The sequence below is a fragment of the Carassius carassius genome, chromosome 9, assembly GCF_963082965.1.
Source record: "Carassius carassius chromosome 9, fCarCar2.1, whole genome shotgun sequence".
NCBI lineage: Eukaryota > Metazoa > Chordata > Actinopteri > Cypriniformes > Cyprinidae > Carassius > Carassius carassius.
Window position 1 is genome coordinate 19107757 of NC_081763.1, and position 16808 is coordinate 19124564.

General features: G+C 39.6%; 1 protein-coding gene across 2 annotated transcripts; it reads left to right on the top strand.

Annotated features, from left to right (window-relative positions):
- The first annotated feature begins 524 nt into the window (after positions 1-524).
- On the top strand, positions 525-10687 carry LOC132149191 (splicing factor, arginine/serine-rich 19-like). 2 transcript variants are annotated; one of them, XM_059558196.1, is made up of 11 exons: positions 525-732; positions 1292-1345; positions 1498-1620; positions 3410-3486; positions 4176-4276; positions 4361-6712; positions 6812-8065; positions 8156-8238; positions 8796-9104; positions 9570-9698; positions 9797-10687. In XM_059558196.1, exons 1-11 carry the CDS (start codon positions 727-729, stop codon positions 9953-9955), a joined length of 4647 nt encoding a protein of 1548 aa, XP_059414179.1. In that variant the 5' UTR covers positions 525-726; the 3' UTR covers positions 9956-10687. The 2 variants fall into 2 exon arrangements, with proteins under 2 accessions (XP_059414179.1, XP_059414178.1); XM_059558195.1 differs by having other exon boundaries at positions 4361-8065.
- The last annotated feature ends 6121 nt before the right edge of the window (positions 10688-16808 follow it).

Below are 16808 nucleotides of genomic sequence, written 5' to 3' on the forward strand. Positions count from 1 at the left end.
GATGATACCATGAATGAAGGGTCACTTTAAATATTACGCAATGGGAATGTTTATGTGCATAGGCCTACATTCAATAATTCATAAAAAACAGTATTAACAAAAATGCACAGCAAAATGTTTTCAAGGGTATTAATGTAATGTTTTTTTTTACCTTTCCAAACAATAAAGTTAAAGTTTTATAAAAAAATAAATAAAAAAAAGCATAATTAATGTGCCAAAAGAAAAGTTATTATTCAGTTGCATTTAAAGACCAATTTTAAAATCAAATAGTATAGTCATACTATATTATTACACTATATGGTATTTACTGTTTCTAAATCACTTGAGTATCAGGCTCAAACAATAACCATAGTGTTTATTTTAGACCATTTAAGGATTGACTACATGACATTTATATAAATGTACAGTGATCATCTAACCCTGAATTACTTTGTAGGTTCTTTACTTTCTAGTATATTTTTCTTTAATTACAAACACATTTCCATTCTCCTCTGATTTGCATCGTCGCCACAGAAGTGAAGAACATCATTTCCCATAAGCCCATGCGGGCAGTCTCACAGAAGGGGAAGCAAAATGGAGGAATCAGATGGGATGGGCCTCTTTTTGTGTTCCTTAAAGAAAAATGTTTCGTGCCTCTGCATGCCGTTTTAAAGTTAACAAAAACATCGTGGCGGGTTTTAGCGGGTCATCACCGTTGAGATTCATCAGCCGGCTCGTCTCTGCGCTATGAAGGTAAACGGCTCTTATAGCTTGTCTAACTTAGCTAGCCAGCTAACCCCTATGGACGACCAATTGTAGGCTATAAATGATTGCTGCTAGTGCGAGAAGGTTGCTTAAAATAAAACACAGGTCAAAATCAGTCAGCTAGTAAAGCTCAGAGCATTCAGAATGAGACGTATAGTAAGTATTGCTGGTTATTTTATGACAGTTAAGAAGTGAGTACATAACGTTAGGTAGACAAACAGTGCAGTGGAGCACAGCCGACTTGATAGCATCGTCTGTAGCATCATCTTACATCAGTTTCATTCACTGCACACGATCAGTGCTGTCACTGGGTCAAAGAGCGAAGGCACAGTTTTGAATGTCAATACAGATCAAGCTTTCTCTTCAGTTTACTCGAGTAAACAAGATCCCCCCGAGCGCTCTTCAAGTTAAAGGTGAAGATTTAATGCAGAAGTAGTTTCCTCTCATATCTCACGTATGATTATCAAAACGGGTGAAGCTTTATGATCTCCCAGAGCTGATGTTTCAGATTTAGGTAATTTATAACAATAATGTTGTCTGTGTGTAGATGGGAACCGATGGACAGGCAGAAAAGGACGAAGGAAAAATTGTGCCAGGCAAGGTAAGTGTCATATCAATATCATAAGTTCAGAAGCAGGTTGGATAGTCAGTCACTGCGATCATATGTGTATTGTAGACCATAAGATTAAGATTTAGCATGCACAGCACTCTCTGCTGAATATGCCTGATGTCTTCTGCCTGGTCTTATTGTAGTCACAATCTGAACAAAGTCCTGATGAAGAGGAGGAAATGGAGTCTAAAGCAGACAGAAGGACAGTTGGCTTAAGATGTTTCCAAGGAAACAGAGAGACCTCGGAGGATGAGCCTAGTGAACTGGTAAAATAATTTAGGCAATTTGTATAATTGTAAGTTATTAAGGGGGCTTTCACTCCTGCCTTATTTAGTTCGGTTGAATTGCACTAGAGTTCATTGTCACTCTTGGTGCGGTTCGTTTGGGCACATGTGTATGCAGCAGTCGCACTCGGGTGCACCAAAAGAGGACCAAACAAGTGTCCCGAGACCTCCTTGAAGAGGAGGTTTGCTCATAGTGAGAAAGCGATCTGACTAGGGATGGGACGATAACCAGTTTTATTGATAACCGTGATAAAATGTGCTGAAGGTTAGTAATATCGTTTAAAAATGAATTATCATTAAAACCGTGTTTGATTATCGCGGTTTTAATAACTCACTATTAAATCATGTCCAGCCAGCAACAGTCTGACGCAAGCGCAGCGCACAATGTTTTTTTTGTTTTTTTTCGAGAAGGAATGGCGAAAGTCAGTGACTTTTCTATGCTTTTCTATGCTTCTACACTTTTCATTGTAAGGAAGGAAATGCCACAGAATTTAATCTTTCTTTAAATTAAGTGCATAGAGTTGCTTGTTTTATTAGTTGTTTGTTGATTATTAAATATAAAACTTGCTGAAATGTTTTCAGTGTGAGCATCAACTATTTTTGAACACTTTCATCTCGTTTCAACAAAACCGTGATAATATTGATAATCGTGATAATTTTAGTCACTATAATCGTGATATTAAATTTTCATACCGTCCCATCCCTAGATCTGACCCAACAGACCAAAGAACCAAGCGCAAGCACTATCATAATTCATAACGGAAATATGCTATATAAAAAGCAGCAGTCATTGTCTAATTCTATGAGTGAGAATATTTGTTAATGCAGTTGAAAACCAAAGCAGCTCTTCATATTAAAACGTTGTGTAATTCATTGCTGTTTTCCACGCTTTACAAGAATGCTGTCCGGACGAAGCCTTGATTCCTACTGGCTGGAACTGCAATACACAAATGTGTGTTTGTGTGCGTGTATACATGTATACAGTGGGTAAAATAAGTATTGAACACGTCACCATTTTTCCCAGTAAATATATTTGTAAAGGTGCTGTCAACATTAAAATTTTCTCCAGATGTCGGTAACAATAAAACAAAACAAAAAAGTTCAGAATTTAAGTCTAATGTGTAATAAAATGGAATGACACATGGTAAAAGTGTTGAATTACTGAAATTTATTTAATAATTTGTACAAAAAGCCTTTTTGGTAATGGCAGCTTCAAAACGCCTCTTGTATGTAGAAACTATAAAAAATAAAATCTTAAAAAAATCATTCTTTATAGATAAGATATAGCCTATTAGAGTGGGAGTGTCAGTCAGATGCACATAAAAATGCATGCACTCTTATTTTAATGTTGAGGTTTGTCAGCGGTTACTGATAGCGGGAGTAACTGCTACATTCGTTAGTGTTTGCATTTGCAAGACAGATATAAAGCCACAATAAGCCAGCAGAACGAACTTGTCAATCTATCTTGATGATTTATGCAGAGGACTGTAAACAGGTGAACTCTGACCAATAAGAGGACAGGTTTACTCACATGTGACCTGCATAAACGCAGTTTGGTAAGCTTTGCAATGTTGCCTTGTGAACGTGAACCGAACCAAGAAGAAAATGTAACATTGTAACAAATTAAGTCCCTGTTTCAGAACAAAGCAAATAATCTACAAGTCTGAAAACTCCCTAAATTCTGTCCTGTTACATGCTTTGTCTGGCTTTAATTTACCCAGTTTGAAATCGGTGACTCTCGAATCATTTAATTTTTGTTGCACTCTTGTAGGGGGCTGCTGTAATTACTTCCTCTGAGCCTGTATTTCTTGTGCCTCAGCTCAGCTCACAACCTCAGTACCTGGACTGGTAAGTGCTTAATTCAGCACATAAAGTTCAAAATTGAGCTTGAAAGCACCAAAATTTGGCTTGGGTTAATTTTTATTTACTTTGAGGGATGCGAGTGTTGTCTCATTGATGTTCTTGTTGAATGCTATAAAGGAATCTTTAATCATCTTTGAAAGGTGCTGACCTATTGAGGCAAAGCGTAGTACACTTTTGTGTCATTGGACCACAAAACCAGGACCAGATTTTCAGACTATGATTTGTCCTGGGACAAACAGTTTTAGATTCAGAGCTTCAGGGATATGATTGAGTGTGGAAAATTACATCATATCAAACAAATTTCAAACTTTTTCCATTTTATCTGTTTCATCATTGGTGTATTTCATTGCAAATTTCACTGATGCATATTGTCTTCGTATGGGAGAGTAATCAGATTTTTTTATTCTGTATTGAAATGTTATTTGTTCTGAATTTCTTGTAATCCTAGTATTTATAAAGATCTATTTTGCTTCACTTTTTAGTTTTTACTAAACGTTTAATTAAGAAATGTTAATAAAGTGTTGCATCATTTTTATATTTTGTCTCTGGGACAGAGAAAATTTCAACAGTGCAAGGTACCGGGTCAGCCAGAAAAAAACTTTATTGTTGAGGCCTGTTTTGAGTTAAACAACTGAAAAACTATAAGCTTTCTCATATTATTTCTTCTCCTTTAGTGACTTTGATGTGGAGCTAACAGCAGAAGTGAAAGTCGAGAATGGTGCGTCTCTTGCTTTGTTGACATCTGTTACCCCAAATCTTGGTTACCAGAAGCCAGGTAAGTTCAATTCCATAGCTTGCCTAAGATAATGTTAATAGCACTGTGTGATCATAATTCCTTTATTTTCATTGTCTTTCTTAGGATCCTTCTTAAATGGAAATTTTCTCTTCCCACCATCTTTAAAGAAAAAGAGAGTTTCTATAGACAGTTTTTTGCCTGCAAGCTCTTTTCCTGGATGTTACTCAAGTGTAACTAAAGCCTCAGGACTGGCCTGTGCCCTCAAAAACTCTGATAGGGTCATAGAGATGGCCAAAAGCCCTCTCCCCTCATCACCCTCCAACTCACCTTCATCTCCTTCATCTGCTCCCTCTTCCCCATCCTCCTCCTCCTCATCTTCATCTCCTGGTGGAATGGGTACAAACTACCATGAGGATGAGGACCGAGGCAATGTTGGAGACAGCAGGGTCAACAAAGGAACTGGAGACTTTGTGTCATCAACTTCGTACTCTTTGGTGCCATCGTCAGTGCCTGTGCCACCTTCTTCTTCCTCTAATCCCTCACTTCATGCATCTTCATCATTCACACAGCCGTGCAATGATGGACAGAGGGAGAGTTTAGAGAATGACATATACGACCCCTTTCACCCAACAGAGGGTGAGGGGGAGAGAGACCAGGTGTCCACAGAGGATGATGAGGAAGAGGTTGATAAATATGATCCATTTGAACCGACAGGTTCTCCAGCCTCTGAAACAGAGGAAAAAAGATGTGTGGATGAGGAGAATGAAGGAGGAAGCAGCATTAATAGCGGAAGGAATGTTGCAAAAGCTGAAAGAGTGTTGGAAAAAGGGACACCTGCTGGCACAGAGGGGGGTCATGCAGATTCAACCGAAATTGACGCTCCATCTTCAATGTTTTATAATGTCCCTTTAGAAATCAACAGCAAGCGATCCATCAAAGACAGAATAAGGGAACAGGAAAAAAATCAAAGAGAACGGGGAACAGACTCTGAACACTCTGAGATAGAAGAAGGAGAGATAGTGGGAGCCATTGAAAGAGGAAGAGAACGAGCGATTGAGAGAAGGAGGGAGGTGTTGCTTCCATCTTCAAGCAGTCCTTCTTACCTTCAAGCGGGTGTCCCAAAACCTGAGAGGATCTTACGGGTTTTAGAGGGTGATGGGTTTGTATCTGTCCGTGCTGATGAAGAATGGGAGAGGGAGCCAGTGTCTTCTGTGGGCGTTGGAGATCTGAGACGAAAACTGACAAGTAGGAGGAAAGAGAGGTTCAGATCATGCCCTTCTTCTGCATCCATATCACCCCCCCATGTCCCTGTTTTGTCTTTACCCTCTCCTTCCTTTACCAATTCTCCACCTCTGTCCACTGATAAAGGGAGGAGTCGCAAATCCTCCAAGAGTTCAAAGGACAGGGATAGACGCAAGCGGAAAGAGGGAAGAGTAGAAAAGGAAAAGAGAAAAAAAAGGAAAGAAAAGGAGTCAGCTGATGGTAAAAGAGAAAGCAAAGAGAGGGACAGTGAAAAAAGGAGTGTAAAAGAGAACAAGGACAAGGATTGGGATAGGGATAGAGGGAGAAGTAGCCAAAGTGAAAGCCACAAGAGGAAAAAGAGACACGGGAGCACTCCAGAACATTCCTCTCGCTCCCACTCCCAGAATGCCCCACGACATGCACAGAGTCAGAGATCTTGGTCCAGCCACTCTGAGGATCGCCACAAAGATAGAGGCCGAGATAAAGAGAGGGAAAGAAACCCAGAAAGGAACCACGAAAGAGACCGGGATAGGGATCGATGGCGAGATGAAAGGGATAGAGAACGAGACAGAGACTCCAGAAGAAGAGATGAACGAAGGAGAGATAGGGATGATGATATCAGGAGATCAAGCAGCCGAGAGAGAGGCAGTACAAAGAGGAGTAGAGGAAGTGACAGTGACAGGAGAGACAGAGAGAAAGAGATGGTTGGAGAAAAAGATCGAGACCGGGACAGGAGAAGAGATATTAGACCTGTTGTACCCCCGTCCATTCAGGATCTCAATGGCTCTGATCTTTTTGCGATCAAACGTACCATCACTGTTACCACCACTACAACAACCACCACAGTACCAGGTTCACCACCCCATAGCCAACGGCGCTCCCGCAGCCGATCCCAGAGCTCAGACAAACATCGTAAGAGGAAGAAGAAACGAAGGAGGCGATCAGATGATGAGGAAAGAAAGGATGAGGAGCATAGGAGCGGGTCACGACCCACCTCACTCACACCTCTTCGTTATCATGGATATGAATCAGACCGACTCTCGGATCGTCCTGAGGTAGACATGCTCTCTTTGGATGGGGAAGCACTGGATTCAGACTACCCTTCACTAGAGGACTCACCACTACTTCCTCCTCCTCCTGAGCCCCCTCTACCCAATCCTAAAATGAAATCCGGAGCACTCAAAACTAGCCAATATCATCTCAAGAAGAAATCCAGATCTAGCAAGACAGTTGGTCAGTCTGAATCCACCTCCTCCTCTTCTTCTTATAGATCAAAAGCCAAAAGTAAAAACCTTCTGTCATCTCTCTCACCACCTCTTTCTGCGTCCTCAGGCAACACCACTTCCCTTCAACCTACAGCGTCCTCGTCCACTACTAAGCGAGGACGGAAAACTGGTAAGGAAAAAATGGGGAAGAAGGATGCCTGGCGTTCTGGCAGGTCCAAGAAGCTCAGCGGTGGTAGCAGAAAGGCTAAGCTCCAGTCTAAAGTCTCTGTCCTGGTTCGTGAGGGAGTTAGTAGCACGACTGGGAACTCTGGGAAGTTGGGCCTTGACCTTCTTGGTCCTGGTGGTGTTGTAAGTGGAGCTTCAGGGCCCTCAGTTGTTGGTGGGTCTATTGCTGTGGTTTTCCGCCGAGACAATGAGAGCCGATCACCATTTCTTAAGCCCTGCTCAGAGACACTGGCTCTTCCAGGGAGAAGCAAAGACCAAAGCAAAACTGGAAAACAACGCAACATACTCGGGCCTCCATCATCAACAAATCAAAGTGGACTTAAGTCGAAGAAATCTAAGCCAAGCTCTGCTACATCCACATCTTCATCTGCCTCTTCCCCAACTTCCTCATTGGCAGCGAAACGTAGGAGGCCTGGAAAAAAGCCCAGAGAGAAAGGGATAAGTGTGGATGGAAGTGATTCTAAAAGCGTTAATAGTACTTGTAGCACGGTTGGTGGTGGTTGGCCGGGAGTATCAACAGAAATGCAACCATTGGTTGGAGTTGGATCCAAGCCATCCAGTCCTCCTTCAGCTCTTCCTGGTCCCACTCCCTCCTCCTCTTCATCATCCTCCACTTCCTCATCAGCAAGTATCCTTCCTCCATCTTCCTCACCACTACACACATCCCCACTGTCTTTGCCTCCATCTCGAGATACTAGAGAGTCATCCCCAGATTCTCAAACTGTTGATAGTAGCTGCAAAACACCAGAGACTTCATTCCTTTTGGAGGAGGGCCCTGGTCAGTCCAAAGCATTGTCTCTCACACCCTCAAAGTCCCCTGTCAGCCCTCCTGGTCTGCTGTCATCACAGATCAGGGGTGATACCATAACTCAGTCCACTTCAAATGCTAAGCCTCTCTCACCAGATGACCAGAATGGCTCACCACCATGCTCTACTTCAACAGCTTTGGTGTCTGCCTCAGTCTCTCATTCCAGTGCTCCCCTGGCAAATGACCCTTCTTCATCCTCCTCTTCTTCAGTGTCCTCATCTTCAGTTAGCAAGCCACCACCACCTCCACCTCCTCCCCCTTTAGCTCCACCATTACCCTGGAGTCTACAAACCGGAGTGGACTGCACTGCTGGAGGTGTTTTAGCATGTGAGTATTTATTGCACAATTTTTAAGTAGTTCCCTAATGTATAGTGGGATTAGAATGCCATAGAGTTATGCTGTTAATTTCCTTTTCAGTGACCGCTCTCCTCTTCAAAATGGAGGAGGCCAATATAGCCAGCAGAGCCAAGGCACAAGAGTTCATCCAGGCCACAAGTCAGGTAAAATCTGTGATATTATTACCGGGTGGTCACATTACACTCTTCGTTCCATTGACTTCCATTCATATGAATGCAAATTCAGGAGACCAGAAAACGGATGCTCATGTGAAGAAGTTTCCAAAGTTTAAGTCTAGTGAATTCTGATCTGCAAATTTGAACCATTGAAGACATGGAAGATCGCTACATCACAGTGTGACCTCGCCTAAGCGGAATAAAAAAAAAAATACCACTGCAGAATTGCTGTGTTACATAAAAGTGGAGTAATTATGCATTTTTAAAATCATCATATCTCGTCGGTTGTGGAGTCTGAAAAAGTTTTGCATGCTTTAAAGTCTAGTGTGACTTTCGCCTTTGCTATTATTTTATATAATGTTGTTTTGCCTTATATATGTACAATGATTCCAGAATAATTCTGTATCCTGTTTTAAAGCAGCTCTACCAGAGGCCTCAAGTATATCCTATTGACTGTTTCAATCTCTATTGGTTGAGAAGTAAATTAATTAACTTACTTAAAAGTGTAATAAAATTGTAAGATTCTCCCCTTTCATTTTACACAGATTCTCTCTCAGGCCAATCAGAACCAGGCACAGCCACACCCTCCTTCATCATCCTCATCCGTCTCATCACAAGTTCCTCCACCTCCATCACATGCTCCACCCCAAGGACCTGCTTCTGCACAGTTTATTCTCCACAGCTCTGTTCCATTGGTTGGCTGCACCAAAACACCACCTTCACACATGCTCCCTGGACTCTCAATGGGTGGAGGCTGTGCTCAAACTCCTCCTCCTCCATTGCCAGTGGGAATGTCAGGGCCAACAGGGGGCAGTGAAACGGGCTGGGATAATGAAAGTAAAGACCCAGACAAGGTAACCGCACTTCATTTCACACTGTTCTCTGTCTTTGTTTCACTCCATAGGTCTTGTAGACAAACATCAAATTCCTTTCGTTCTATACATTTCTATATTTCTGTAATTAGGCCTGCAAAAAGAAAAATGGCTTAGTGTAGAATAATTAAACAATTCGAGGTGCTTTGAATTAGGGATGCACAATAAATATTGCCTGATATTTAATGTGCATCTTGTCAATAATGCTTCACAGTACAGTTGCAATGTGAATGCAAAGATAATAGTTTTTGATTCTAAGTTCAGTTCTGTTGGCAGCAGGACTGGCCAAAATGTAATTTAAAAACAGTTTAAGGACAAAAGATATTGTTTTCTTGCTTTCATTGTTTTTATGTATTTTTATGCTATTTGTCTGGAAATCAGAGCAGCAATAAGAGAAGTTAAAGGTTTACCATGCTGCAGTCAATATGATCAATTACTTTTGATTAGTATCTGAAGAAGCTCCACACCCAGGAGAGGGCAGTAGAGGAAGTCAAACTGGCCATCAAGCCTTACTACCAGCGTAAAGACATCAACAAAGACGAATACAAGGATATCTTAAGGAAAGCTGTGCACAAGGTAAATGTTACTTCCAGATTGCCTTGATTTGCAGCACACAATATAGGGTTACTAATAAATATCAAGAAAACATGACTAAATCTGTCTTTACTTCACAGATTTGTCACAGCCGGACAGGTGAGATAAACCCAGTTAAAGTGAGTAACCTTGTTAAGCTGTATGTCCAGAGGTACAAGTATTTCAGGAAGCACGGCCGCAAGATGGACAACGAGGAAAAAGAGGACAGAGAGTCTGCCTCGATGCATTCCTCAACATGATTGGACAAAGACGAAGTTTATTTCTCTCCATCTGGTCGAGCAAGTTTGCAAAAATCTCCTCCCCTGCACGTGTTTGGGCCCACCATGGCTATTGAGTGACAGTTGTTTGTTATATTGCTCTGTTTCCCCTATGTGTTGACATCATGTAAACTTGAGTACTTCACCCTCCTTTCTGTCTCCTTTTCTTGTCTTGCTATAAATATGTATGAATTATAGAATGTGGTATGATATAAAGTATACTGAAAGCATTCTGAGTATACACTTGAGAGAGAGAGAAAAAGATGGCACATAAACTTTCTTACACATAATATTCAACCTGTATATACTTAAAATACACTACATAGGTGTTCTTCCGTCCCCTCTCCCTTTCAGAGAAGGGTGCACATTTTAAATAGTAAGCTAGCTTACACATTTATTACTGTTGAGTGTGAATTAATGAATGAAAGAACTGAAAAACAGAAAACATTAACTTTCCCTCTCAGATTTTCTTTAAAACTAGGATTGCAAGTGCAACCTCATTCTTCTTGCTGCGTCGGAGAGCATTCATATGTAAAGGTGCTACTCAGACACGTGAAAATCTTTCAGATTTTGAGATAGCTATGGAATGGAGATTTATCGGTTCCATTTTGTAGGACAGTGAATGTGTATATACATGGATCAAAATTATGTTTTATGACGTTTGGTTTGTTTTTATTTTTTACTTCAATTATAAACAGCTGAAATTTAAAACTACTCTCACCTAGCTGGAGAATTTGTTTTACCCCATCAAAGCTTCATATAAAATAGTTGAGTTGGCAGAAGACAGTCATTGGAAGAGGTACTAACGTGTGTATATGAATGGTTGAGATAAATGCATGCATTTTGGATTTTATTTGTAATGAAAAAAAACAACAACAAAAAAAACAATTGTAGTGATTTCAAAGGTCACATAGATAAACTTGTGCCCTAACTTCCAAATGTAGACGTCTGACTCTTTTCTTAAACCAACAGTTTTCAGTTTAAAGCTCCATAAGCATAAAAGCTGGAGTTCAACATCATTTGTGACTTATTTCTCCCAATTTAAGGTGTATGTGTGATTTGCTTTCTAAAAGCTTGCCCTATTATGATTACTGAGTTGTAAACTAAAACCTTTTATAGTACAGACGTTACAGTTTCCCTCTTGTAATGCAATAGATGGTGACTACATAACAGAATAATGTGCATATTTAAATCAAATTTGCAATGTAACTACCTCAGGTATCATACACTGTAAGAAAAAAATGTCCTGGCAAGAAATTATCAGTACATTTTCAGTTAAATTTACAGAATTTTCCTTTAACTATTAGAAAACAGTGCAATGCATAATTTAAAAAATACGGGTAAAACAAGCTTAAAATTCTTTCATATTAATAAATTGCAATATTTTACAGACTTAAAAGAGTGTACAATATTTCAAGTAAAGCTATTGGGACAGTTCTTTTTGATACTAGAGAGATAAGGGAACTGTTAGAAATTTAGAAATATCACTGGGGCATTAGGACCGACACAGCGTAAGCAGGGGCTGGCCTCACTCACACCTCTTCCAGCAGCATACAGGTGCATCTCAATAAATTAGAATGTTGTGGAAAAGTTCATTTATTTCAGTAATTTAACTCAAATTGTGAAACTCATGTATTAAAGTAGTTTAAAGGGTTAGTTCATCGAAATATCTAAATTATGTCATTAATAACTCACCCTCATGTCGTTCCAAACCCATGAGACCTCCGTTTATCTTGGAACACAGTTTAAGATATTTTAGATTTAGTCCGAGAGCTCTCAGTCCCTCCATTGAAGCTGTGTGTACGGTATACTGTCCATGTCCAGAAAGGTAAGAAAAACATCATCAAAGTAGTCCATGTGACATCAGAGGGTCAGAATTTTTTGAAGCATCGAAAATACATTTTGGTCCAAAAATAGCAAAAACTACGACTTTATTCAGCATTGTGTTCTCTTCCGTGTCTGTTGTGAGAGAGTTCAAAACAAAACAGTTTGTGATATCCGGTTCGCGAACGAATCATTCAATGTAACCGGATCTTTTTGAACCAGTTCACCAAATCGAACTGAATCGTTTGAAATGGTTGGCGTCTCCAATACGCATTAATCCACAAATGACTTAAGCTGTTAACTTTTGTAATGTGGCTGACACTCCCTCTGAGTTCAAACAAACCAATATCCCGGAGTAATTAATTTGCTCAAACAGTACACTGACTGAACTGCTGTGAAGAGAGAACTGAAGATGAACACTGAGCCGAGCCAGATAACGAACTGGGCTTTCATATCACCTTAGCAGTGTGGCACTGCTGGAGTGGTATGAAAGCCCAGGTTTCTTTGACAGTGGCCTTCAGCTCATCTGCATTGTTTGGTCTCTTGTTTTTCATCTTCCTCACAATAGCCCAAAGATTTTCTGTGGGGTTCAGGTCTGGTGAGTTTGCTGGCCAGTTAAGCACACCAACACCATCGTCATTTAACCAACTTTTGGTGCTTTTGGCAGTGTGGGCAGGTGCCCAATCCAGCTGGAAAATGAAATCAGCATCTTCAAAAAGCTGGTCAGCAGAAGGAAGCATGAAGTGCTATAAAATTTATTTGGGTTTTCAAAAAACACAATGGATCAACACCAGCAGATGACATTGCATCCCAAATCACCACAGACTGTGGAAACCTAACACTGGACTTCAAGCAACTTAGGCAATGAGCTTCTCCACCCTTCCTCCAGACTCTTGGACTTTGGTTTCCAAATGAAATACAAATCTTGCTCTCATCTAAAAAGAGGACTTTGGACCACTGGGAAACAGTCCAGTTCTTCTTCTCCTTAGCCCAGGTAAGACGCCTCTGACGTCTGTGGTTCAGCAAATTCCTTGACACCTCTGTGTGTGGTCCATTCCTTGTGTAGTTCACTCAAAGTCTTGAATCAATTTCGCTTGACAATCCTCATAAGGCTGCGGTTCTCTCTGTTGGTTGTGCATCTTTTTCTTCCACACTTTTTCCTTCCACTCAACTTTCTGTTAACATGCTTGAATACAGCACTCTGAAAAGCCAGCTTCTTTGGCAATAAATGTTTGTGGCTTACCCTCCTTGTGAAGGGTGTCAATGATTGTCTTGTGGACAACTATCAGATCAGCAGTCTTCCCCATGATTGTGTAGCCTAGTGAACCAAACTGAGAGACCATTTTGAAGGCTCAGGAAACCTTTGCAGGTGTTTTGAGTTGATTAGCTGATATGTATATGAATATGTCACCATATTCTATTTTGTTGAAATCGTGAATTGGTGGCTTTTTGTTAAATGTGAGCCAAATTCATCAAAATTAAAAGAACCAAAGACTTAAACTACTTCAGTCTGTGTGCATTGAATTAATTTAATACACGAGTTTCACAATTTGAGTTGAATTACTGAAATAAATGAACTTTTCCACAACATTCTAATTTATTAAGATTCACCTGTAGATTTCCCAGCAGGTCTCCCATCCAGGTACTGATCAGATTCAGTCCTGCTCAGTAGGCAACCAGTCAGGCTGTAGCCATATCTGAACACATAGATATGTGGTTATGGTCAATTAAGAACTATGTTAAACATTAATGCCATTAAAGTCTGTTAAATATTGTACAATTATTAGATTGCCTAATATTAAAATTCTGAGAGTAGTGGAGATGCAGTGGTGAATAACCAATTCACTTTTTTTTTCTCTAAAGAGTTTTTGCATATATATGGTAGATTTAAAGTGGACATACAGATTTCCTAAAGAAAACTGGAGCTGATGTCCACCATCATCATGACCTGAGGATGGATATAAACTGACCTGTGCACAGTATTAATCATTATGTGAAACATGCCTACTATACAGTCATCTGAGCTAGTCACCACGATGGCCAGAGACCTCATCAAACCTTCTCAAAATACCATCTCAAAAGAAACCCATGCACTTATATAATTAAGTCCTGTTTCAGATTTTTTTTCCTGGTGTAAACTTTTTCTATTCATCAAATGGTGGTGAATGCTAAATATTTATTGCAAAGTGTGTACATTCTCACATCTTAATCACATGTGTTGAATTTGTGCATTTTATTTGGACATGTACCAATTATACTAAGTTCGTCCTCAATTTTAAAGTTAATCTGGACATTCATGTAATACAGAACATTCTTATACTCCCATCATATGGGTTTATATATTTAGACAAAAATACTTAACTCACAACTTTTAAAGATCTAAATCGTATTATTATTAAAGAACAATAACTCCAAGGCACTCGAATTGTATAGTGAAAAGTTAAAAAGCCTTTTTTGCATCACTGGCTTTATACGTTTAAACTCTTTTGGTGAGGGGTACATCTACGTGTTGTGGCTACATGCCTTCATCAAGGTGTGTGTAATCAACATCATCTCAGTTCATTTGACAGCAGCTAATTATTCAAATTAGAAACACCTGGTCGCTCTATGTAGAGCAGCTAGAAGAAAGAGCAAGTCTCACACAATAAAATAGAAAAAAAAAACAGTTTTTAAACACTTTTTACAAAAATGGTACAAAGTTTCATTCACCATTTAAGCCTGGTAAGTGAAGTGACATTCAGCCAAGTATGGTGACCCATACTCAGAATTTGTGCTCTGCATTTAACCCATCCGAAATGCACACACACAGAGCAGTGAACACACACACACACACACTGTGAGCACACACCCGGAGCAGTGGGCAGCCATTTATGCTGCGGCGCCCGGGGAGCAGTTGGGGGTTCGATGCCTTGCTTAAGGGCACCTAAGTCATGGTATTGAAGGTGGAGAGAGAACTGTACATGCACTCCCCCCACCCACAATTCCTGCTTGCCCGGGACTCGAACTCACAACCTTTCGATTGGGAGTCCGACTCTCTAACCATTAGGCCACGACTTCCCCGTAATGTAGTTGCTTTCAATGTATAAATCCAGAAAGACTCTCTGTAACAACCTTTTAGCCCTATCTCCTCCCCTTACAGATTCCAGGATATGTTCAATGCCTATAAGGATCACTCCTAACTATTTGCCAATTACCTTGTATAATTTTCTTAATTCTGTTTGCCTCTGTACTATATTGTGTCACAAAATAAACTGAATTGTATGAATCTTGTGTTTTTTGTTTTTGTTATAATAGCTCATCTCTACTAATACTTTTTACTTTGTTGTATGCTTTATTAATCACCCTATTTTTATTTTATGATTTACGTTCTTTAAATCTTTGAGTGATATCCTCTGCCCTGATGTTAAAATCATCTTCCCTATTACATATTCTTTTCAACCTCTGGAACTGTCCTACTGGAATGTTCTCAGTCATCCATAAAGGATGGACAGTGTCTGCTCTTAGTATAGTATTTCTGTCGGTTTCTTTTCTTAAGGTATGTAATATCTCAGTGTGTGAATACTCTAAACTCAACTTCAAATTAATATTGGTATTATTTAGATGTGTGTGAAAAGCTAACATATCTGCCTCCGAACCTCTCCATATCAATCTAATATCATCTATATATGCCCCACCACTCAACATACTTCAAATAAGGATTTAAGTCAGAGAATACGAATCTCTTTTCCCAAAATCCCAAAAACAAATTAGCATAATTAGGGGCAAAACAGGCACCCATAGCTGTACCTTTAATTTGTTTATAGAATTCATTTTGAAACAAGAAGATATTGTTATTCATTGTCCATTCTGCTAGCTGTACAATAAAACAAGCAGGTGTACTTTCAACAGATGATCTCATATCTAGGTAGTATGCTAATGCTTCCAGTCCATCCTTATGGTCTATGTTTGTATATAGTGACTCTACATCCAAAGTCACCAATATAGATGATGCAGTCATTTTCAAATTTTTTCAATTTGATTTTTTTCAAATTCAATACATGAGTAGTATCTTGAATAAATGAAGGAAGTTTACAAACCATTGGTTTAATAAAGCTATAAAATTTAGAAACTGGCTCTGTAATGGATTCATTTCCCCTAATTATAAGCCTTCCTGGCGGACATTCAAGATTTTTATGTATTTTTGGAAGCATATAGAAGGTTGAAATCCTAGGGTTTTTTAAATCAATCCCTCTTCTTCTGCATATAATAGAATATCAGTCAGTATTATCGTATTATTATTATTTTAAATCACAACATAATATAGGGTAAGCTTATTTTTAAATTATTCATTCAGTCTTACTATGTAATATACTTTTTTACTTAGCTCTTTTTTTCTGTCCTATTAATTTGCTTTCATTCTTCTTTCCAGAGAGAGAGGAAGAGCACCCCTAAAAACCATTATGACAACAACCGATTTTTTTCAAGTTTCAAACACACCGGAATTTTTGTTTTGCTAATAGCCTAATCACGCGACCATTGGGGAAAATAGCCTAAATATTTGGATTTGGCAGGTTAGAGTTTAAGCTCCATCCAATTAGGCTATTTATTAGACTTTCATGGTACTTCAGTCAAACCAGCATAACTGGTCACACCGAATGACATCTTAAGGTCAATAGTAGCCTACTTCAAAAAGACACACCTGCAGGGACACGAAAATGTGGAAACACTTTTCTCATAACAAGTAGTATCCGGTTTTGATCACACTACAAAGACGTAATATAGCGGGAGTATGCAATAGCCTACTGTAAACGTAAACTTAGGCTACCGAAGTTATAGGTTACAAATCACAGTTTATCTGCAAATGTGTGGTTTAAAACAATGTGGAAACTCTTATCGTATTCTTCTGCTACTTCTCTTATCAAGCCCGCATATTTTTTGTCCCTGCCCTGACCGCCCACAACTGTTTGCTTAAACAGTACCGTCGTAAGCTCGTGCTGGAATGCGTCCAGGGCTGCGGCGAGCGCGTGAGACG